Source organism: Protopterus annectens, chromosome 7.part1, assembly GCF_019279795.1.
Source record: "Protopterus annectens isolate FY-2018-M chromosome 7.part1, PAN1.0, whole genome shotgun sequence".
Taxonomy (NCBI): Eukaryota; Metazoa; Chordata; order Ceratodontiformes; family Protopteridae; genus Protopterus; species Protopterus annectens.
Window position 1 is genome coordinate 265,103,121 of NC_056740.1, and position 25,256 is coordinate 265,128,376.

At 38.2% G+C, this 25,256-nt stretch overlaps 1 protein-coding gene across 1 annotated transcript in view; it reads right to left on the reverse strand.

Annotated features, from left to right (window-relative positions):
- The window catches only part of OTUD7A (OTU deubiquitinase 7A), a 999,311-nt gene that overhangs the window by 601,627 nt on the left and 372,428 nt on the right, over positions 1-25,256 (reverse strand). The window contains exon 7 of the mRNA XM_044078484.1: positions 2,106-2,218. Within this exon, the coding sequence (XP_043934419.1) occupies positions 2,106-2,218 (113 nt within the window). The remainder of the gene's footprint in view (positions 1-2,105; positions 2,219-25,256) is intronic.

Sequence of the window (25,256 nt, forward strand, 5' to 3'; positions counted from 1 at the left end):
TAGAACAGACTATCCATACAAATAAAACAAAGCTCATCCACCCATATTCAAATGCAACTTGGATCTAATGATGGGTAATAGAAAATGTACTCCAGGGTTGCCCTTCATGCCACTAATGGATAGAGGCAGTTCCTAAATGTTGCATCCCTTACAAGGGTCCCCTCAAATTATCTATGGTATGATCACAGTTATTCTCACTAGGGCTAATATATAATTATCAGCCATGGGATAGGTAAGACCAATCAGGAAATGTTAATTCAAACACAAAAAGGAATTGGCTAATCTTAAATGTCCTCCAAGTGAACCTATGTTGTGGTAGTAAGTAGTGATAAAAAATGTCCCTTTTTAGATCACTAAGTGCTCTCATCCTCCACCCCCCCCCCCAATCTTCAACAGCTTCCAGTACCTATGCTCACAGCTAACCCTGATGCACACCTACTCCCACTCCCACTGGGAACCCTTCTGAGATCCTGAGTACTATTTGTACTTATGTTACTGGGTCCTTGTGGCTGCACTAATTCTACCCATATTTCTAGGACTTTGAACCATCACAGGACTGCCCATATCAGCTTTATTGGGACCTTGTTATATGCTTTCTCCAAGTCTAGGAATGTCTAGTTCGACTCTTTCCTCATCTCAAGCTTCATAACTATCTGTCTCACTGCAAACATTGGGTTGGTTGTAATGTATCCTGATCTGAATCCAGACTGTTCATGTCTCATCTCACTTTCTATTACTCTGCATATTCATTTATCAGTTATCCTTTCCAGAACTTTAATGCAGTGTGACAGGAGTTTGATAGCTCTATACTGCCCACAGTGGTAAATCTCCTCTTTGATCTTGTACACTGGCCATAGCAGGAGCTTCCTTTAGTCACCTAAGATACACCTCTCTCACCATACTGCTATGAATACCCTCTGGAGACATCTCTCCCCAACTCACCTAACATCTTGATCATATCTGCAGTTATCTCATCTGATCCTACTGCTTTCCATGACTTAATTTTCCTAACTGCTGTTCTTAATTCTTCTAAGGTAAGCTCTTCTTCGTTCATCATAGGCTGTCTCTGGGACAATATAGCTTTCGTGGGGTTTTCTTCTTTCAGAAGCTGCTGGAAGCATTTCTTCCATCCCCTTTTGATGTGCTGTGTATCAGTGAGCAGGTTGTTGCACATCCCTTATGATGGGTGTTTGATGACTATCTTCTTTATCTTTCTGTCTTTGCTTTGCACCCCACTAGACTTTCCTTGTGCCATCTACTGAGTTTTCCTGATTATGTTTCAATATACTCTAATTCAATCATTTAAAAGGTCAATAGTCAAGTGTCTCAGATCTCCATTTACTATGGATGGGCTTAGGTTTGCCTTGTGTGAAATTATGCAGTTTTCTTGGCTTTCTATTGATTACAGCTGTATTGTCTAATACCATAGGAGAATTATAAATACATGCTCTCTAATTATAAACTATGACAAGGAGCATGGTTTAAATAACCCTGAACACATCCATGTAGACCTAGGTTTGAAAGCAGAACATAGGGCAAAGGAATATGAAAGTACTTCAGATAAAGTCTGCAAATGTCTAGAAAACTTAAGAAAGGCATACATTTATTTGTTTAATTTGCCAAAATTTTCCAAAATAATTAATGAGTACATTTGTTTCAGCCATTTCATACAAACTTTTTCATGGCTTAAGAGCCTTGGGAACATTTTATATAGATTCATAGGTAAGTACTAGGCTAGCTGCTCTTGCAGCCCTTTTAAGCCTATCCACTTTTTCTTAAAAGATGAGAATCCAACCTTACATGTTGAGTCTGTGAGGTAAACTATTATGCCAACCCCAACAAATATAACATACTAGTTGCAGTGCACTTAAATTCCACATTATATTTCTCATACATAAGGACACTTCATTAATGATATAAGTAGAAGCTTTACAAATCATGTTATATGTATAGTTATTCTATAATCCTTACAAAGTGTATTAATGTTATTCATTTTTAAAGACACTTTGCTTTTCTGACTGGTAAGAACACCCTGCAGTGCTATGCAGTGACTTGCTTCTTCCAGTCAGATCACCTTGTGCCTGATGCCGTAACTGTAAACTTACCCACCACTGGTCCCGCCACTTTTGCTGAACTGACTTCGAGGCTGACTCGACGCCAGTTTAAGCAGATCGTTCCATTCTCGTTCCCACTCCTCTTCGGTGTAAACCAGACCAGACTAAAGAAAGCAGACATTTGGACATATTATCAGTGCATATTCTCTCTGTTAACGGTATCTACAAAACATTTTAAACTGTTCTGTAATGTGTAACGCAAAAAGGTTTTAAGCATTATTCAGCTGCCACTGCTCATTTAATGCAAATTACTTACAACACCTTACTTAATCAATTAAACTTTATTTAAAACTCAGTGAAAATGGACACTTAATCATTTTGTTTGAATATCCTTGGTGAATACAGTTCTGTAAAATATAAACTTAATTAAATGTAAGCAAATTGCGCTTGCCAGTGTAGGTAAATGGATGTTTTACACCTGAAAAGTGTCAGCTTTCACATGTATTAAGGAGCTGTAGATAATGTTTAGTGTAACTCAGCACAGAAAATGCCAGTGCATCAGGCCATGGAGTATTTTAAAGAGTTTAAGCTGACGAAATAATTTAGCTGTAACTAAAAACAGCTTGGACTACCAGTCTATGTATTCAAACAAAATGCAGCTCTGAGCTTTGGGTTATTTCAATATGCATTTCCCAAATTGTTAAGGAGATGGCCCTCATCTTTAAGGAATGCCTTGATTTTATTCTTCTCTCATTTTAAAATGTTGTAACAGTATTAAAATCTCTAGAAACACAAATCTATTTAAGCTTAACTCCCAGAACAAACTGGGTTTGTAGCAAGGCACTAACATTACACATAGTATGACATGAATCGGCCTAGCAACATAAATTATTTGGCTTAATGAGTCATCTCATAAATTAAGGGCAATTAAGTCACCTTGGAGTATATACAGTTATTATTTTCCATATGGATTGTTTATAATTATTACTATAAGGATGTAAATTAATAAATTGATTAGTTACAATTGCTAACGGGGAACATCCAACTGGAAAGTTTTATTTTCAGTGGAGTCCCAAGAGCAAAAACTACACTATAAAAAATACAACACTGAAAGTTTGGAGTACAGAGCAATTTAGCTTAAAAAGATGTATAACTATAAGCATTATGAGATGTACAATTATGAATATATATCAGAATTATAGCTAGGTGACTAATTGCAGCTAGCTGCTTGATATAACTATAACAAGCATCTTGCTGCATTAATGGACGTGCACACACACACACACACACACACGCACACACACACACACACACACACACACACACACACACACACACACACACACAAAATGAAGTCCTTCGGCCATTGTGACTGTAAATGCAATACCGTTGTTCATTTATGAAGCCACAGTATCTTGGTGCTTTCATAACCTGGTGTTGGTACTATACACCCACAACACTGGCATCTCTCAGGTGTGCCCCCTAACAGCTTATGGCCATGGTAGATGTCCACCTTTTCCGGTCCTAGTTACAACTCTAAAACACATCAATATGCTGTAAATAAACTATGCAATCAATGTATGAACACTATAATACCACAGAATTAACTAACCAGTAAATGTAACTACATATCCACAGTATACTTGCAGTTAGAATTAGTATATGTAATGTAATCTAGCCTTCATAAAATGTAGGCTAAGCGAGTCAGGGTTGTATGTGACCTATCCTATGCATCATGCTAGTTAATTAACTCATGGTTATTTACTAAATAAAACAGCTGGAAAGAAACCTTAAAGATAGATGAAAAATATTTACTGATAGATGTGGAGATACAACTGAATATATTCGATACTAGATTATCAAGGTACCTTAACAAGGTTATCAAATGGAACAGAGTCTATTATTTATTTATTTATTTATTATTTTTTTTATTTTATTTTACATTTGTTGACCGAGAATGTCCGACTGAGCTAATGCCCTTTTTCAGTGGAGGCCCAGGGAGAAAATCCCCAAGTAGTACAAACAGTTTAAAATAGCATAGAAATCCTATGGTAATTTAAAATCACTTACAGTAGTTACAAAAATTTAAAAATATAAAAACAAAAGACAGATAACAACTAAGAATAGCAAGTAACATGAGGTAATAAAAAGATTTTATAAATCTAAGAGCAAATAGCTGATAAAGGCTTATTAACTTACATCAAGAGCATAGGAAGTAAGCTGTATATCCTACATATTATGCATTACACACACTGTTACAGCAACTTCAGAGGTATTTCTAGGTATGGAAATAAGAAAGTAAATTAGAGTAACTTCAGTGATATTTATAGATATGGAAATAAAATAAATTTGAGGTAGTTAGGGGAAAAGGACTAGTTCAGTTAGGTCTGCAGAGACAGGATGATTGTGGGAAGGATAGTAAGGAGTAATGGAGGATGATGGTTATTATGTAAGATGGTTGTGGTCAGGGAGGGTGAGTACAGAGGCAGGTTCTATGCTTATTAAAGTACTCTTTTGTGGCTGGCTTAAATTGTTCAGGGTGTGTAAGGGTCATAATTTCTAGTGGGAGATTGTTCCATGCAATAGAGGAGTGGTAACTATACAAGTTGCAACCAGTTTTTGACTTGGGTTTGTAAACATTTAGTAGATCTTGGGATGTGCTTCAGACAAGTCTTGTAAGGGATTAATTGGAAATGAGGGATGACAGATTTGGACACAAAGATGGCAGATATAGAATGGAGTGGATGATTTGGCGCTGAGATTGGAGAAGCAGGTGAGGTAGGTCTAGCCAGTTCAGGTATTTTAGGGAGAGACAGGAGTGTGATTTATAGGTTTGTTGAGCTGTGAATCTACCTATCTTATGATAGGTTGTCTCTAGCTCGGTAAGTAGGGAGGAGTTAAGATTTGTGAATATTTGGGAACAGTATGTTAAACAAGGTAGAAGGTAAGCATGTGTAAGAGTAATGCTAGCTCACATACATTTGAGAAAATGGTCTTGTAATCTTGAGTTAACTGATAAAAAAACATAATATGAAAAACTGAGGTTGGTGATTATTTTATTGAGTGGCATAGATCGATGGAGTGAAAGATGTGGCAACTTATGGGGAGTTCACAGAGGAAGACTAGAGGTCAACAGAAAAGTAATGAATAGGAGTAGAACCTTCAAAATAGATTGAGAACACTGTAGAGTCTGTTAATGGTGAATGTTCAGGGGCAAAACTCAAGTAAAGCTACGTTAACACTTCAGCTGCAACTGAAGATAACTTTTAGCTCACGCTTAGCATTTTTTTCCTTGGGTCTATTCCTAAGTTGATTCTAAAGCTTTCCTACAAGAACAGAATAATCATTATTGATGAACTTATTTTATGTTTGTGGAACAGTAGCAAGGCAACCACTGGATGGCTTAAATTCAAGGTAAGTGGTCTTCCAAGCAAAACACAGAAGTTTATGGACACATTTTAGTTGTATGAGAGACAACCAATGGTTCAGTTTCAATCAGTGCAGATTAGGCAAAGAAAAAATTGTGATACGCTTAATTATAGCAGACTGCAGCAAATCATGTGACCCTTTTGTAACTTTGTTCAAGTTCACCCTGACAGGATGGGAGATGTTCTATAGGAAGATGAGGAGTATATAGGAAAGGTAGAAGACTGAAGGAAGAATGCGCAAATTTACTACTGAATGGCTGGCATTTGGTAAGAGAAATGTTACTGCTGTTTACATTCTGCCAAGTTTTTGATTACTTCTGTTTACCACACTGTTCATATGCTTCTTAAATTTAACGTATTAACAGTAATAGAACCAGTCAGCCACTAGAACTGACTTTTCCATTTGACAGAGAGGTCAAGGGATGTTATCTGAAGATACATCATTGACCAACTTTGAGTGCTAACAATAATAATGACTAAAGAGGAATCAAGCACGACAGACTGAATATACCTAGTGGAGGATGACATCGACTTTGTCTTTGTGGCATTAAGGGGCAATCTCATTACAATACGCCATTGATGTAATGAGTAAAACCTCAGATGCAACACTAAAAATAACAGATTTAACAATATGGTCAGTTAGTGCAATGTTGGGATCATCTACATACTGAACCCCCATAGTAGCTTGTTATATCAATGACAAACTCTGAACAGAAGTAGGTCTAACACAAAGACCTGAGGAATTCCAAGATCCATTGGGAGACACTTAGAGAACCCTTCCATCTATCTAACCATGTATTCTGTCTTGGATAGCAAGACGGACACTTCTTGGCAATGGAAGTGAATCCTTCAGCTTCCAATCAAAAGCGAGAAGAGGTCAGGAAGAGAACTTGCCACAATTAAATGAAATTTAGAAATATTCAGCAACATGCTAGGCAGTAGTGTCTGGTCTGTAGAGTGTTTTGGGCAAAAGCTGTGTTGAGAGCTAGAAGTTACATTTTATCTGGTCAGGAGGGTCTATATTATAAGATCGACGTTTGAAAACATCAAACAACATATGATTGACACCATATGGTCGATGTCTTCAAACATCAACCTTATAAAAATACAAATAAAAAAGTACCCTAACGAGTTTAAGCAGGGGGGCAAGCTCCCCTGCACCCCCCACATGGGGAGGCTGTGCCCTCCACCCCCCCCCCACTACTTAAATATACCAACTCCGAGACCGCACTACATTACAGTAAACAGAAATCTCCCCTTACGGAGATTTCCATTTACACGCTCGAGATTCTGAGCGTTCGATATTCTCATGTCGACAATGTCAGATTCAACATTGTCGGCTTTCGAGAATATAATATAGACCCAGTCAGGAGGTGTGAAATGTAGACGTGCAAGATTTATTGTAAGATTTTTGGCAGAAGTGGTAGGAGCACTATGGCTCAGCCACGTTCAAAATGAGGAAATATCCACATCTGTGCAATGGAATAGCAAGTTCCTGCCTTCAAGTTATACAGACACAGCCCTCCTATATAGACTGTTGATGTTCATAAGAACAGAGACTGCAGGAGCAATAACTAGCCACAATTTTCCAATATTAAGGTGGATGATTATCCATGAGTGGGCACCCTGTTTTGCTAAATGTCTGTGTTAAGTACTTACAGAATTTGCATGAAGAGTAAAGTGTGGGATTAGAATAGCTTCCAGTATGCCCCCACTGTGACCTCTGTACAAGCCTCCTGTGGAAAACAGACCTGTTATGTGACATGAATATGGTTGTAACAGCACTGAATATATATAGTGGTGTAATTAAACTAGTTTTACAAATGCCTTGTATTTTCCATTCAGAAAAATGCTGTTTCCACTAGGTTACTCAGAATGGTAGATACCTTTCATAAGTTTGAGAACTAATACATGAGTCTTAATCTTTCAAAAATAAGCTGTGATTAAAGCCAAACTAGCAAATGCAAACATGTTTTTATTCATTAAATTTAAAATACTAAGCAAAATGCAGACTTATCAGCAGTACAATAAAGTATGTTCACAACAGATATAGAGCATACCAATGACAACTTCCAAAACTTGCCATTACACCTTTTAAGATTTTTGCAGATGGGCTTTTTCCCAGTATCCCATCACTGATCTCTCTCTCTCTCTCTCTCTCTCTATATATATATATATATATATATATATATATATATATACAGTATATACAACACTAAGTCCAAAATTGTTGGATGAATACACCAAGAATGATTGTAGTTACTCAGAGCTACACACCTTGACACATAAACCATATCTAAACAATCTTGCAACCCTCACCATTCATCTACATTTGTAATTGAGTAGGTCCACTATTCTGAGAATTACAGACATGGTCCTTAAAATATCAGCAGGAACCTCATCTCTTTAGTATAATGCAGATCCCCATGGATAGTGTTATACCTTATTTTTAATAGTTATTTTTATTTTAGTTGACCAGGTTAGGGTACTTATCCCTAGGAACTATTACCAGACTTATCTCCCCTTAAATATGTTCACCCTCACCATGTTTGTATGTATGAGTATACTTCTAGCTGTTTAACCAAGTTTGTATTTACTTGTCTACACTGAGAATGCAAAACTTCACAATATGTATGACTGTTACTCAATAAATAAAATATGCAAGCCAAGTAACTTGCCTGTTCAGATTCTAATAACAAATATGGTCCAAAATGAGTCATTCTTAAGATAGGATCCAACAAGTCAAAACAGTTTGCAATTTGTTTTGCCAACTAAACTCCTTAAGTTCTACCAATACTCTTATTTTGTAAAAAAAAAAAAAAAAAAAAAAAAAAAAAAATAATAATAATAACTTTTTAGGAACCAAAAAAAGAGCAAGGACAAGTGACAGATAACACAAATGAAACTAGCAGAAACAAAAGAAATAATCAAATGCAAGTGAAACAAGCATAAACAAGCATAACAATCAAACACTCCTAAGTAAACAAACAAAACAGTGATAATCCTATCTTTCCAAATAACTACACCCGCAATGTGAAAAAAATAACATAAACCAAATGCATAACAAGCTAACATTTAACTACTTAAACATACTATTTAATGAATAAGCAGCTACAAAAACAGAAACTCAGCTAAACCAATCGCTTATAGAGACTAAGTATGAAACATCACCTGCCAGATGAATATTAATGCCAAGAATCTCTTCTGACATCTGCTTAATCAAGTAAAAGATGCCTGTAACCAGGATGCACAATTCACCTGGGTCTGGACTCTCAGATTAGTTTAACTGCAGCTATACTCCAGACTGCAAAAAAATTATACATTGAGTCTAAGCTCCTGAACCAAGGGTAAAGACATACCCTTCTATGACCTGGTTATATCTTTCTTACTCACAAACATCATTAATTGTTACAAGCATTATGATGTCAATCCAGTTCTTGTCTTACTGCATGCCCTGTCAAAAATCAGGCAGCTGAGTCATTCTGTCTGATCACATTTTCTCAAGCGAGGTAGAGATCTCATCCTTTAGTTCAGATAACTTTGTACAGCTCCAAATAATATGAATATAGTCCTGCAACAAACCTTCTGAGCACCCCCAACAATATGAAACTGTTCCTGGGAATAAACAAAAGAGTCTAGATGAAGTACAAAAGTACCTAAATAAACTCTGTCATCTAAAGAGCCTAAAATGTCTATTTGTTAGCATAAGATGGAATTTGTATGATGTTCATCCAACTTTACATCTCATGTTAATGTTTAATCCTCTTTCCCTCCAGATTCTATACTTATTAGCAGATGAAGTAGTAGCGTTTATCAAAATCTTATATATCTTAGAATTTATACCCTTCAAAACAGGTAGGCTTCTCCTAAAGTTATCAGAATAAGATACCCAGAGAGGCTAGTCATTCTTGTTAACTAATGAAAGTCAAGGATCTGGCTTTCTCAGCTAGTGTAGACAAAGCCCATTCACAGTCTTCCCTACCCCTGTCCCATGTCTGTAACCACTGAAATTCATCAAGATCTGCTCTCAAAATACTACAGAGGGAAAAGATCTATCATTTTTCAGTAGCTAGACATTTTATACTCCCAGCCCCAAGTATACTGGATAGAATCCACATCTGTCTTACAACCAAAGGTATTAGAGAACATTATGGCATCAAAAGTAGACCTAAAGGAGCACTGAATGGCTAGATCCCCTACTCCATCCCAATGGGGTTGACTGTAGGCAAAAGGATCTATACAGGAGTTTTGGCCCACCTGCCTGAACCATAAAAAATTCTTATCAGGTCTAGAAATATTGTGGTTTCACTAATTTAAGTGAGAGTTTCAGTGTAGCTGACAGATTGTAAAGCTCAAAATTTGACAGAGCAACCTCTTCTAGGGAAGCTGGACACATTCTGACATGTAACCTCAACCCAGGCAATAGACAGATGGATTCCATCCCAAATAAAAGATGTGATATCACCCTTAAGATCAACAAAAAACTTATTAGGAGAAAGCAATAGGGTATCCAGAGATGCGTACAACACCAGAGGCAGGACAAACCAGGAAACCACATGCATCTTCTGAATGAAGTCCAAGCATAGTCCCTTCCATTACTAAAACAACTGTGTAGATCTCTGAAGTATGTCTTTAAAAGTCTCTGCTGAAGAATCCTGTAGAGTAGGTTCAGACATTAAACCTAGATATAGCATATTGTTAGGTCCACTCAAAAATGGAAATAAAGAAAGATGTTTCCAAGATGTCAGATAATTCACATTAACAGATTGTGTTCTTTCAATGTTTGACACTGATGAAGGCTATAGTGCCGAAACTAGTTTGTCTGTTTTGAATTGGGCTGCTTCTAAATAAAGTATTTCTTAATTTTGAACCACTACTTGAGTGCTGGCTGTTTTTTGGAGTTTGTCTTGCTGCCTTGTGGGCCATTGCACTTGCCGTACCAGCGGAAGGCTTGCTCTGCTTTTGATATGAAATATCCAGACCGCCCACCAAATGCCTGAATCTTTCTGACAATTACATAAAGATCTCATTTGGGGTAAGGACTAAATGAGATGGCCATTAACATAAAGTGCAAGTTTCATCTCCTGATCATTGATTTTATACCTATTAAATGGGGCTGAACATGGCTTGATAGCCTGAGGATCATTACATAAAGCAAAACGTATATGGGTGTATGCGTGTGTGTGTGTGGAGGGGGGGGGGTTCCCCTGTTAACTATAAGTTGAGTGTAAAGTAGTCTGATAACTTAGTGCCAACCTTTTTACAAACCTCAGAATGCAAATACAGTCCCTTAAGCAGATCAATAAATTTCCTTGAAAATGTCATTTACTTCAAAACCAAAGTTGTTTTTGTCCAAATTCAAAACTAACAAGGGTAGTATATCCAGGCTAGGAGTCTTATCTCTCATCTGACCACTCAGTACCAGGGTGACCTCTTCTGCTGCAATTTGGGAAACCAGTCCCTTGCTTTCCTTGTAGCTAAGTGACCCCATATGAGGTCAATTAGAAAATCTCTGATGCCATTTAAGTGATCTGGAGTAGTATGTGCAGCAGATTACAGTCCAATGTAAAAATCCTGAAGGCCTCTAGTACATCAACAGGGAAGTCAGACATCACCCCAGAACAAATATCCTTAATTCTACAGATTTGCTTGCTATGAACTTACTGTTGAAGTCCAGGTCGAAGATCTGAAAAGCCTTGTAGACAGATTCAAAATGTGATATTTTAAGGGCTCTAAGAGCTGTATGAACCTTTCTAGCAACAAAATGATCCAGCTTATGACTAGCAAAAGAGAATATATCCCGAGTATGCTGAATTTCTTGACAGCATTTAAACAAAGTACACAACAAATTTTTCTATGCAGCAACAAAAATCTGAAAAATTGTTCCTTATGATATCTGCCTTTAACCAGTCTAATGCAATCTGCTAACATATGTTTAAACAGGTCTATATTAGATGAATGAATGCTTAAAATATTAAGCATGACATGCTCAATAGCTTTTAAGTGAAAGTTCATCTAAGCTAAACCCCATAATGTCAAAACAAATAGTTTTGAAAAGTTATAGTTGGACAGCCATCAGGAAGCCAACGGCTGACTACTAAAATGTACTGTACACCATTAAAACCTCATCCCCCCAAAAAAACCAAAAACAAATCAACAAAATAAAGTGGGGGGCTTTGCCACCCACACTCACCAATGTGGGGTGCTGTGCCCCCCCACACCCCCCTACTTAAATATACCAACTCCAAGATTGCACCACAGTGGAGGACTGTCATAATATTACACAGGATGAACGACGAGACTGCACCACTGTGGAGGACTGTAAGAATGACTAGACACTGTGAACATTCTGACATCAGCCGTTGGCTTCCTGACAGCTGGCCAACTATAACTTTTCGAAACTCCTTGTTTTGAGAGTCTTAGGTTTCGCTTAGATGAATGTTTTCTTAAAAGCTGTCGAGCATGTCTTACTTGACATTTTAAGCGTTCGTTCATCTAATAGGGAACCATTGAAATTGGTCCCAGTCCCTCTGCAGTGCATGGGGTTTCTCAGTATCATGCCCAAAATAAGAATTAAACAGAGTAATAACCTTCAATTAGAAGGCATTCACTCTACAAAAGAACAGGTTTCCAATGTCTCTGCAAAGGTTTCATCCCCAAACAACTAGCAGGGGAGCATGATCAGATGGAGAAATATTGGGGAGCTTATGAAATGTCTGCACTAAGTCCCCATATTCTTCAGCAGCAATTAGTTTATCACCCCTTGAGTAGGAGAAAAATATATATAACTCTGTGTCTTAGCATCCCTTAAAGTAGCCACATCAATTACCTGTTTGACACAGTAGAGGGCAAACTTCCACACTGATGGAACAAAACAAGTGTTAGGCCCTCTCTGCGTGTCTTCACAATCAAAAAACATATTCAAATCTCCACACCAACAAACTATTCCCTCCTGAAAAAAAAGTCCATTGACTCAATGTCATGGAATGCTTTGACCAGGAGGTACCTTGTTGAATAAAATGGGAGGCAGATAGTTTTAGCCCTCCATCAAGTTACCCTTTAATAACAACATACCCTCCAAACCTATCTGTCATCAGCTTCAATATCTCAAAAGAACTACTGCTTTCTAGCCAAACTATCCTCCCATCAAAACAGGAAGCAGAAATGAGCAGCCTAAAACCCCATCCAGATAGCTTCAAGTGCTCAGAATCTGAGAGATTAGTTTCTTGCAAACGAGAAATGCCAGACCGAGATGCTCAATATAAGTGAAGATTATGGAGCATTTCACTGGACAAAAATGTTTATATTCCAAGACAATAATTTAAACTGCATAAGTTGACAAGGAGAAAAATTCTCCTATTAACATATCTTATGTGAGAAGCAACCCAGGTACCAAACAATTGAACTCTTTAGAGTTCAAGTGATGAAATTATTGGTAATATTCTTCGAAAAAGAACCTTTCCAGCATTGCTGCTGTTTAGGTGTGCAAGATCACAGTACAGTGAGGACTGGGGAATTTGTCCTTTCCCCAGTATTATGCAATCTCAGAGTTGATATAAATAATTAGCAGAGGGACCTGACATTGATACCGTCAACTGTAGACAAGTAAGCCCTATTAATACAGTAATAGAATGTATCATTAAGAAGCTCATGCACACAGACATTGGCAGCTTACAGTCTCTAGATTTGTGAAAGGCAGAATTGGCCTGTTTAACTTAGTAGACTCATTTGAAAAAGCTAGTGAGACACTGGATGATGGTCAGTTGGTACACACCACTTACTCTTACTTGGGCATGGCCTTCAGTACCATTCTACACTCAGGGATTAACAACTAACTACATGGGTAACCCCTTATGTAATCCACTGAGCAGGAAACTGGCTCACAGACAGAGCTTCAATCAGACACTTTCCTTTTAAAGGCTTATTATAATTGGTGTCCTTCAGGGTTCAGTACAAGGCTATCTCTATTTGATATTTCCTTCTATGATGGCAAAGCTGATGTCAAGGGTCTCTATCTGACCAAGTCTGCATATCACTGCAAAAGTGAGCTATCATCAATTCATCAGAGGACACCAAGATTCTGAAAGACAGCCTAATATGTGCAAACCAGTGGTGCTAGTACCGTGGTCTAAAGATAAATGCTAAAAAGTGTTGTATCACGTCCTTTAGGAAACATGAATATCTATGAAACTACTGTATAAATTGCACCCACCTCAAACCTGACAGAGCTGTGAACAGCATAGGCACTTCTGTAGACAATGAACTATCCTTCAGTTACCATATAGCTACTACCTAGCCCAAATGATTATCAAAGCTATATCTTTTAGGTCCAATGATATCATTTCTCTCTACTTCTCCATCGTTAGTCTCATAATAAAATATAATGCTCATTTTGACATGTATGCATCCAACAAATGATCCATCTTGAAAAAGTCTAATATCTCCTCACTTAGAAAATCAAAGGCTTAAGCTCCATGAGATATTACAGCTTTATCATTATTTTCCAGTCTCCTCTTTTAGAGACCCTATTCTGTCAGACCTATTATACAATCTCAAGTCCAGTGGTGTCTTAAACACTCTCTTAATGTTTCTCAATCTCTTTTGCAAAATAAACAGAACACTTTGGAGGGACAGGTTTGTGTAACAAAGAGTACTGCTTCCATGGGACCACTTTCCACCTCACATAAAGCATAAGGCAAGGCTTCTTAAGATCCCCACAGATCAATAGCCTAATAAGTACCTATGAATTCGAAACTAAGCACCTTTGGAAGACAAGGCTTCTAACCAGTCATCAGTAACAGCAACCCCACGGATTTTTACAGATCTCTTTGTTTAACTAAGTACCAATTAGTATCAACTGCATCAAAGATTCATGGCAACAACTGTGAATTAAAAAAAAAATGTGCTTTAACTTAACTTAGCATACACATAGTACCATTAAGTGTGATTTCACAGAAGGTTTTGAATAATACTTTTGATTCTGAAACTAAGCAAATTTCTGAAATGTCATAGATGTATTGGCAACCTAAAACATTTATTTTAAATATTTATATGGATTTACTAGGATTAAGCTTTGCAAAATTGTCTAACTATGTCAGGACTCTTAAACAGCTGATCTGAAGAGGGCAAACCTCTTTACTTATAAGAGGACAAATCCCCATACCCTGATCTCTCTGTCTCTCTGTATATCTATATCTATATCTATATCTATCTGTCTATCTCCTGTCTAGCTATACTCCAATGCCACACATACTAGGAAAAAAGGGACAAGGTATAAAATACAAGTAAAACGCACATTTTCCCTTTTCTTTGAATCCCAAGAAGACAAACTAAATTCACAGCACCTGAGATACAGCCAGTTTTACCATGCTGAAATTCTGACAACTGCAACACACTTTATGAGCACACTTTAAGCAAACTAGTGAAAATCTTAAGGGAACCATTAGGATGCTCAAAGATAAGTACAAACTTAAAATAGCTACTAAAGCCAAAAATAACTACAAATATTTCAGTAGCTTTCTTGGGAAATTAAGAGATATCTCTCAACGATGTTTGGAGATAATTTATGAAAATATTGCACACTCTGACCCAAAGGAAATAGCTAATATCCTAGATGAGAAATTTAGTAAACAATTTATTCTGCCCACAGTTATAGCTATTTCACAGATTTCACAATCACAGCCATCACCTTTAATTACAGTGGAACATGTTCTCTTGGCCCTCTCAGAAGCTAAGAACACCTCATCCGTGCATCCTGATACCAAGTTGCTTGACTATCAATGGCAAATATGGCCCACCCGAACTCCTTCTTATCTAATCTAATCCTCTCCACTGGTTACACCCCTGAATCCTGGAAAACAGCAACTGTAATGTCATTATAGAAGAGGTGGACAGCCACAGACTCTGGTAACAGTAGACTTACTTGTTTCACTAACCTCGTGTGTAATGCTATGAAGCATATTATCTCAGACTTCATTAATCTGGACAATGATAATCTCTTAACCCTGGACCACATCAATTCAGCTTTGTTAAAGGAAGGTCCAGCCTATTTAACTTACTTAATTTCTTTAAAAGAATAACCAAATCACTGGATAGTGGTTATGTAGTACTACAGCATATCTAGACCTTGCCAAATCATTGACACTGTTCTTCGTGCAGTCACTATTGAAAGACTCATATCTGAATATAAATCATTATGTAGTACAGAAACTAGCTAACCAGATGTCTGAGAGAACTCACTTGGATAGAGACACAGGTGCCACTTCTAAAATTAAAAGCAAAATAATTATTAGTGTTGCACTCAGGATTCATTGATGGGCCAGCTCCTATCCGGCACCTATTTCTCATATCTTCAGGCCAGCAGTTCTGGCCTATGGTTACCTAAGTTGGCAGACAAATGTAAATTGAGTGTTGTTTTTCAATTTTCCAATGATTCATAATTGCGCCAATGTGAATTAGATCATATTTATTTATTTTTATTTCAATTTGATAACTGGATAAGTGGACTTGTCTACATGCCCTTTTGAGTGATGCCCTGGCACCATGATGCAAGACACAAACAACATATTATAAAAATAATAAAGAACACAGAGATTTGAACTTAGTACAGTTACAATGTAGAGACAACATGTTTGTAAGTTATTTACAATTAGAAATGCAAGGGATATTTTTTTACAATTAAGGTAGGCATTTAGCCAGTGGTCATTTTTTAAAGTATAGCTAAACAAAAGAAGATGTGACCACAGCATGAGCTGCAAGGAACGTTTGCTCTTTTAGTTTGTTTCTAAATAATTGAAACATCTCTGCAAGTAGTTGATTCCAAACAGCTGGGCCTACCCTAGAGAATGCTTTTTTTCCTGTTGAAGTTTTAAAACTAGATCTAATAAGGGTAATTTATGTATTTATTCATTCAACATTTGCTTACCAGGAAAGCCTGACTGTGACTGAGCCCATTTTCAGCCAAGGCCTGGGGAGAAATGCTCCATAGTCATGTCTTTGGAATGTAGGAGTAAACCAGAGTACCTAGAGGAAACCCACTTGAATCCAGGGAGGACATGCAGACTCTACACAGAAGGTACCCCAGCCGAGAATTGAACCAGAGAACCTCTTGCTGTGAGTTGACAATGCTATCCGCTGCACCACTATGCCGCTGTCTAAATGTGTAGTTATGGTCCTTAATCTGTAATTTTATTTTCAGGGGTGGGGGGGCAGTGCGTCATTTTTAGCAACTTGTATATGTGACACTTAAGATATACGGTGTGGCCATTAACAGGCTGCCAGTTACACTGCTGTAGAAGTTGGTAGTGATGAGTTCTGGGGTTCTGCAAGAAAAATAAATTGCATATTTATTTATAGTACTTTGTATTTGGGAGTTCATATTCAGTTTTAGGGGTAAGCACATGCTCAGCTAAAGCTTTATGAGCAGTAGGGATGAAGATGTATTAATAGTTATACAGCATAGCTTTAGTTAGTGGAGTGTTTTGCTAATCATATTGTCAGTATGCTTGGGTAATGAAAGAGTAAGAATCAGGGTGATCCTGAAGTACTTCTGTTCTGTTACTAGTGGCAGTGGGTTACCTTCTATATTAGTGATAACTAGATTTGGGGATTTAAGGAGTTCACGGGATTGATTAGGAGCATATTTTCCTTCATCCAGTGGCATAAATCTGTAAAACTACATTGTACATTCTATTGAAGGGTCAAGGTGTTCTTACATGATCCATGTAGTAAGCTGTCATTTACATAAAGGACCAAGTCAAGGTGGGGCAGGTCAGTGGTTATATCGTTGAAGAACAGGGATAATACAATAGGATCCTTTTGGAATGCCTGTGTCAACAATGTCTTCAGTCAAAAGTCAGATTCCTAGGTGTACTTTTAATGTTCTCCTTCGGAAGTAATTTTGAAAAACCATCTTGTTGAATTTGGGCCCAAATTGAGTTTGCTTGGTGTATAAAGAAGCAGTTTAGGATTTACTGTTTCAAATGCTCTTGTCATATCAACAAACTGACCACGTGTCATTCCTGTTATTATTACATAGTATCAATGGCTGTGTATAACGCTGTCATGGTACTGAAATAATTTGTGAAACTGTGCTGTTTATCACAAAGAAGATAATATTTGATCATGTGACCACAGAGTTATTTGTATATACATTGTAAAAGGTTTTTGTTATTGGACAAATGTTTGTGACAGGGCTGTTATCTTTGTATTCTTTAGAGTTTGCTTTTTTTGGAAGGGAAATGATTTGTGAGTACTTAAAGTGGTTGATTAGAGGTTGAATATATGAGTGAGGGATGCTGCTATGTAAGGAACTGACACTTTCTCGAAGGTGTTTTGTCTCTTATCTTGCGATGAGTGGTTTTGGCTTTTTTAACAGTGAGTAAAATGTTGGACTCTAAGCTGCTAAGGTGTGTATTTGGGCGGACTGAATTTGCAAGTCTTGTGTTATATTGTCTATTGGTGGTGATCTGAATATGGACATAGTCTTTGGTTATGTCATTAATAGTGTCTATCACAAAGTTTCTATAGTCTTTAATAAAGTTATGGCTTCCTGTTATTTTACTGGCTGACTGAGTGGAGTTAGTGATGTTGCATTTTAAAGATTTTAGTTTTTTTTAAGATGTGTTTTGGGCTGGAGGCTAGTCTGGTTTGGCTGTCTCTAAGAAATAAGGTATTTGATGCATGAATAGCAATTCTGGCCCCTTTCATGAGGTGGTTGTATCTTTCATGTGGATGGCTGTTTGATGGTTTCTGTTTCCACTAATTCAGGGATGAATCCCTAAATTAAGTACATGTTTTAGTTTCTGTTCAAACCAAGGGCATTTCTGCATCCATTGAGAGTATGGAGTCTTGAATTTGCCTTAAGTTTCCAAAGTTTCCAAAAAGTGGACAAAGGCTGCATTTGGATCTGTGCAGTTGTATATAGTAGACCTGTCAATGGGTTAAAAGTTTTTATTTAGTAGGTGTCATTAAGCCTTTGAAGTCATCAGCAGGAGATTGTACAAGGTGGCTTCTTTAATGCTTTAAAGGACCAATAAAAAGAACTGGGCAGTTGTTGCTTATTAGGCAATACACCAACTTCTATACATTTATTTTTAAATTGGTTATGATGAGGTTGAGAATAGAGTTATTCCCTCTTGGCCAGTTAGGTATTGTAGTTTTTTTTTACTAGTTGTTCCAAACTGTGGAACAGAAGCATTTTATTAAGAGAGCGTTTGGGAGTAGTACCAGATTTATCACTAAAATCAGCTATTACTATTGTGATGTGCGGTACTCCATTAACAAATATGTTCTGCATTAATTGCAAAATGTACTGATATCCAATTATGCTTTTGGTTTACCTAATTTGATGCAAGGATTGCCTCTGATATATTCTTACCAATAAGTATTGCTAATCTGCCACCTTGCCTATTGTCTAGGTATAAGGTATAGTTAGAGTTAATGTATTTGAAAGAACAAGGGTTGTCCTTTAGCCAGGTTTCTGTTATTCCCACAATGTATGGTTAACATTAAATCTGATAAAATGTAGCATAGCTCATTTTGGTAAATAAAACATTTTTACTTACCACATAGGTGGCATGCCTCTCCAATTATATACAGTTGTAAGGGATCAAGGCAATCTTGTTGATAATTCATTCTCTTTGGCTATCATATATCTTAAGTCGTTTGGAATGCATTCTATCGGAATCATTTAATTTCTAAAGGAATTTCACCTTCCACTGGGCCACAATTGCTCCAGAATGAATTAGAATCCCGTTGAGAATTGGTACAAGGCTGTTTGTCTCAAACAAATGTGAAAAATGTAGCATAGTTCTTTTTGGTAAGAAAGACATTTTTACATATCATGTATGTGGCACGTCACTCCAATGGGACATTATCATAAGAGATCTAGACACTGCTGTAGACAATTCATATTATTTGACATTCATTTCTCCTCAGTATTTCAGAAAGACATCAGTTTGTCTTATCTAATTTGCAAAGCATCTCCACTGGATCCAAAGATGTCTTCATTCTCCTTTACTCATAATGTCTCACTCTCATTCTTCTTCTTTCGGCTGCTCCCATTAGGGGTCGCCACAGTGGATCATCTGTTTACATTTATTCCTGTCCTCTGCATCTTGCTCTGTCAAACCAACCACCTGCATGTCCTCTCTCACCGCATCCATAAACCTTATCTTAGGCCTTCCTCTTTTCCTGTTACCTGGCAGCTTCATCCTTGGCATCTTTTTCCCAATATACTCTGCACTCCTCCTCAGCACATGTCCAAACCAATGTAATATTGTCTCTCTGGCTTTGTCTCCAAACCTTCCAACCTGGGCAGACCCTCTAATATACTTATTCCTAATCCTGTCCACCCTCGTCACATCCAGTGCAAATCTTAACATCTTTAACTCTGCCATGTCCAGCTCTGACTCCTGCCTTTTTATCAACCCCACTGTCTCCAGCTCATGTAACATAGCTGATCTCACTACCCTCTTGTAGACCTTCCCTTTCACTCTTACTGGTACTCATCTGTCACAAATCACTCCTGACACTCTTCTCCACCCACTCCATCCTGCCTGTACTCTCTTCGTCACCTCTCTTCCACACTCAACATTACTCTGAACTGTTGATCCCAAGTATTTAAACTCATCCACCTTCGCCACCTCTACTCCCTGTATCCTCACCATTCCTCTATCCTCCCTCTAATTCACACACATATATTCTGTCTTAGTCCTGCTGACCTTCATTCCTCTTCTCTTTAGAGCATATCTCTACCTCTCCAGGGTCTCCTCCACCTGTTCCCTACTCTCACTACAGATCACAAAATCATCTGCAAACATCATAGTCCACGTGGACTCCTGTCTGATCTCGTCTGTCAACCTGTCCATCATCATTGCAAATAAGAAAGGGCTCAGAGCTGATCCTTGATGTAATCCCACCTCCACCTTAAACACATCCTTCACTTCCACCGCAGACCTCACCGCTGTCACACTACCCTCGTACATATCCTGTACCACTCTTTACATACTTCTCTGGCACTCCCAACTTCATCATACAATACCACAACTCCTGTCTAGGCACCCTGTCATATGCTTTCTCTAAGTCCACAAAGACACAATGCAACTCCTTCTGACCTTCTCTGTACTTCTCCATCAACACTCTCAGAGCAAACAACATAACTTCTCACTCTCATTATTGAATATAATTACCTTTTTGGCATTTATTTATTGAACATATCCTTACACTTCACAGATCTCAGAGTTTCATAACCAAAAAGATGATAGTTATCAGGAAGGACTGGCAGCCCTCTCTCAGTTTTGTGTGTATTCAGTTTTTATATATTCCTTCATGAAGATTTTTGTCTAGCCTTTTGAGCCATGAAAAATCCAAACCTCTTGGACTTTCTGTTAGTACTCAGAACAAATAGTAGCTCAAATGTCTGGTTATAGGAACTAAACATTAATGAACAGACAAATAAGACATGCTGATGTGATATGATGTGATATATTTATATCCTTACATAGCTCTCACCTGTGGAGCAAAATTCCACTAAATATCAAGCAGAACAGCACCCTTGCCACCTTCACTGTAAGCCAAGCTAATGAGGCGGTCAGCTTCAGATTATCACCCCCCCCCCATCTATCTTGCATTGCCCTCTTTGATCTTTGAGGCTGGAAGGAACTTTTGTATATGAAGTTTTGCCTTGGCTTGTAATGGTCTGCAGACTGATTAACTAGAACTTACCTGTGAACTTATGACCTTTACCCTGCAATGTTTTGTGACACAATTAAAAAACATGTAGTGTTCTCTACTTGTATAGGTATCATGTACCCATTTTTTTCTTCTGAAAAAGTATTTGCTTTTTATCTGAGTAATGGTGACCTCAGAGATGATGACAATAACAAAGCAGAGGATGTAGGTTATGAAAATTATCTTCCAAATGTTATGGCTGTACAACTTCCCACATGGCCGTGTGTGTGTGTGTGTGTGTGTGTGTGTGTGTGTGTGTGTGTGTGTGTGTGTGTGTGCGTGTGTTTATGTATGTGTATATATATATATATATATATATATATATATATATATATATATATATATATATATATATAGGTTTACCTTTACATAGCCGAAAATCACTCGTGCGATAGCTCATATGAGTGAACCCTAAGCACGAAACTCAAAACCGTAACAGTTTCCAATGTTCGAAAATCAGCAAATTGAAAAGCAGATTTGCTGATTTTCTAACACAAAAGTCGAATACAAAGTGTAATGAAGTGTAATGCAGGGGGGCAAGCCCCCCTGCAGACCCCCCTACTTTAATATACTAACTCTGAGATCGCACTACAGTGGGGTAAGGGTCCATTTTCCGATCCCCACTATACTGCAATCTGCACCCACAATGCCGAATTTGCAATGAGCGAATGTCACTGTGCATTCGCTCATTGCACATTCGAAGCATTTTTCGTTCGACGTTTGGGAACTTTGCAAATCTCCTTTCGAACATCTGTCATTCCCCCATGTGCAGAACACACATATGAAGGTAAACCATATATATATATATATATATATATATATATATATATATATATATATATGTAGATATATCTGTGTGTGCGGTGCTTATGTGTGTCTACTCCTCCTTCATAAATCACTCATTTCATACAAATGTCTATTCATGGTGCTGATGGTGGAATGCAGAAGTCCAGGAAGTCATCAAGATAGAAGGAGTGCGGGAAGAAGTGGGAGATAGAAAAGACTGACAAGACGAGGAAGGACTACTGATTGGCTAACAAAGAAGCTAAGAAAGAAGATGCAATAGCAAAGAATAGGGCATCAGAGGCACTCTATCAGCTTAGGGAAAGTGACTTATTAAGTGGCATAAAGAAAGTATATCAGGTTGCAAGGCAAAGACAGAAAGATAAAGAAGATAGTCAAACACACTTCATAAGGGACGCCAGAAAAAATCTGCTCACCAGTCCACAGGACATCAAAGGCAGATGGAAGGAGTATTTCCAACAACATCTGAATGAAGAAACTCCACAGAAGCTGTACTGCCCCAGAAGCAACCTACAATGAGAGAAGAAGAGGAGCCCAGCCTAGGAGAAGTAAGAACAGTGAAGTCAGGACAAACAGCAGACCCGGATGAGGTCAAAGCAGATATGATAAAGATGCGGATGAGATGGGGAGAAATGGCTCCTGAGGGTACTAATAGCAATGTGGTGAGAAAGGCATATTTCAAATGACTGGAGAATAAGCATACTCATGCCAGTGTACAAGACGAAAGGGGACATCCATAACTTTGGGCAGTACAGAGGCATCAAACTCCTATCACACTGCATAAAAGTTCTAGACAGAGTGACTGATAAACAGATACGCAGAGTAGTAGAAAGTAAGATAGGAAATGAGCAGTTCGGATTCAGATCAGGATGCAGCACAATAGCCCCAATGTTTGCAGTGAGACAGATTCTTGAGAAGAAGCTATTGATGAAGAGAGATTCCAACTGGGCATTCCTAGACTTGGAGAAAGCATATGACAAGGTCCCAAGAAAGCTGATCTGGGCAGTACTGCGGTGGCTTGAAGTTCCAGAAACATTGGTAGAATTAGTGCAGGCTACGTACAAGGACCCAATGACTCAAGTGTCAGCAGTGTTTGGCCTCACAAAGGGGTTCACAGTGGCAGTGGGTGTACACCAGGATTAAATTCTGAGCCCACTATTGTTCATACTGGTGAAGGACTACATTAGCAAACAGTTCAGCGGGGACAGATTAACAAAGTTGCTGTTCTCAGACGATGTGGTACTGCAGGCTGATTCTAAGTTAGAACTTTAGTAAAGGATAGGAGAATGGAATGCAAAACTGAAGGCACATGGGATGAAACTAAGCACAGATAAGACGGTGGTAATGGCAGTAAATTGGGGAAATCAGAAGAAACAGAATAGATATAGAAGATATTGGAACAGGTAAACAGCTTCAAGTATCTGGGAGGGGTGGTTGAGGAGAAGGGAAGTCTGAATCTTCTTCTTCTTTCAGCTTTCCCCAGTTAGGGGTCGCCACAGCAGATCACCTGTCCGATCAAGATTGGCAGTGGAGTTTTAGGGTGTCAAGTTGCCACCCAACCTTCCACTGAAGGCACACACACGCACACACAGGGCCAAATTTGGAGTGTCCAATCCACCTACAGCATGTCTTTGGGAGGAAACCGGAGCACCCGGAGGAAACCCACGTGACCACAGGGAGGACATGCAGACTCCGCACAGAAGGCACCCCAGCCGAGGATCAAACCGGAAAACCTCTTACTGTGAGGCGACAATGCTATCCACTGCACCACCGAAGTCTGAATGAAGAGGTCAAAGCTAGAATCAGAGGGGCTGCATCCAACTGGCATAGAGTGTCAGGTATAGTCTATGACAGAAGAATGCCAAAAGAAGCTTAAAAGTAAGGTGTACAAGACAGTGGTGCAACCAGTACTACTGTATGGTACAGAAACCTGGGCAGTAAATGCAGAACAGTTAAAGAAGCTAGAGGTGATGGAAATGAAGTACCCAAAAAAGGAGGTAGGATGCACACTGTGGGACTGATGAAGAAATGAGGACATAAGAGCAGAAGCCAAAGTAGCTCCAATTGCAGAAAAAAATCAAAGATAACAGATTACAGTAGTTTGAACACATGTAGAAAAGCAGGCAATCTGGTGAGGAAGATTTGGGAAAACAGGAAGAAGGTAAGAGGAAGTGAGGACATGTATGAAAGAAGATCTGTGACAGTCAGGCATGAGTGCTGAAGAAGGCAGGAGTGTGGGACTGGAATGAGAGAGTTGGCAACAGTTAACATGATACTCTGACCTCAAGTAGAAAAAAAATGGGGAAAGGGATGATGAATGATGATGTCTGTTCATGATCTTGTGGCCTGTCAATGTTTTGTGCTTTTGAATGATTAAATCTATTTTTGGAGACTCACCAGGAAAAAATGTAATTAGAAAAGATAAAGAAATGCAATTTGAAACAAGCTTCTGTTTTCTGAGGAATTCGGTTACAGCATATTAGAATGAAGGCACTGTTGTTAGTCATTTACAATGAACAGATCATAATACAGTTATAAAGATAACAGTTTGCGATACTATATAACTCCATAATTAATGCAATTTTCAGTAACTTCTCATAAACAAAGCAGTTTGTCAGCATTTAATAAGCTTTAAAACTGAGAAAGAATTTACTGAATGTGAGATAGGTTGAAGAGAAATACAGAGAGCATACTGTATTAGATGCTGTATACAAGTTGTTGTTGTGTCTTTCGGTGTTTCCCTGTTAGGTGTCGCCACAGCAGAACTCTGGTCCGCTAATGATTGGCAGTAGATTTTTACGTGCTGAGGTGCCAGCTCTAACGCACAACCTTCAACAAAGGTACGCCCATTCACGCATGTCTCCACACAGAAGACGCTCTAGCTGAGAATCGAACAGGACAACGTGTTACTGTGAGGCGACAACGCTACCGCAGAACCACCATGATGCTGTATACAAGTATTACACAAAAATAATAAGCTAACATACAGATATTAGAGAAGGTAGTTTTAATAGTTACAGCAAATGCAACTATTACAGTTGTCTTAAAAAATTCTATAATGATTTTTTTTTTTAACTTTCATTTGGTACAAGCAACAGTCTGGTAGCTGGTACAAAGGCTTGAGGCTGTGAGCTATAGTTCCTGTGTTACAGGGTTTGATTCCCTAAGCCCCTCATTTTCCTACTGTGTGACCTTAAACAAGTCAGTTAACCAGACAGTACATGGGAGCAATTGGGAA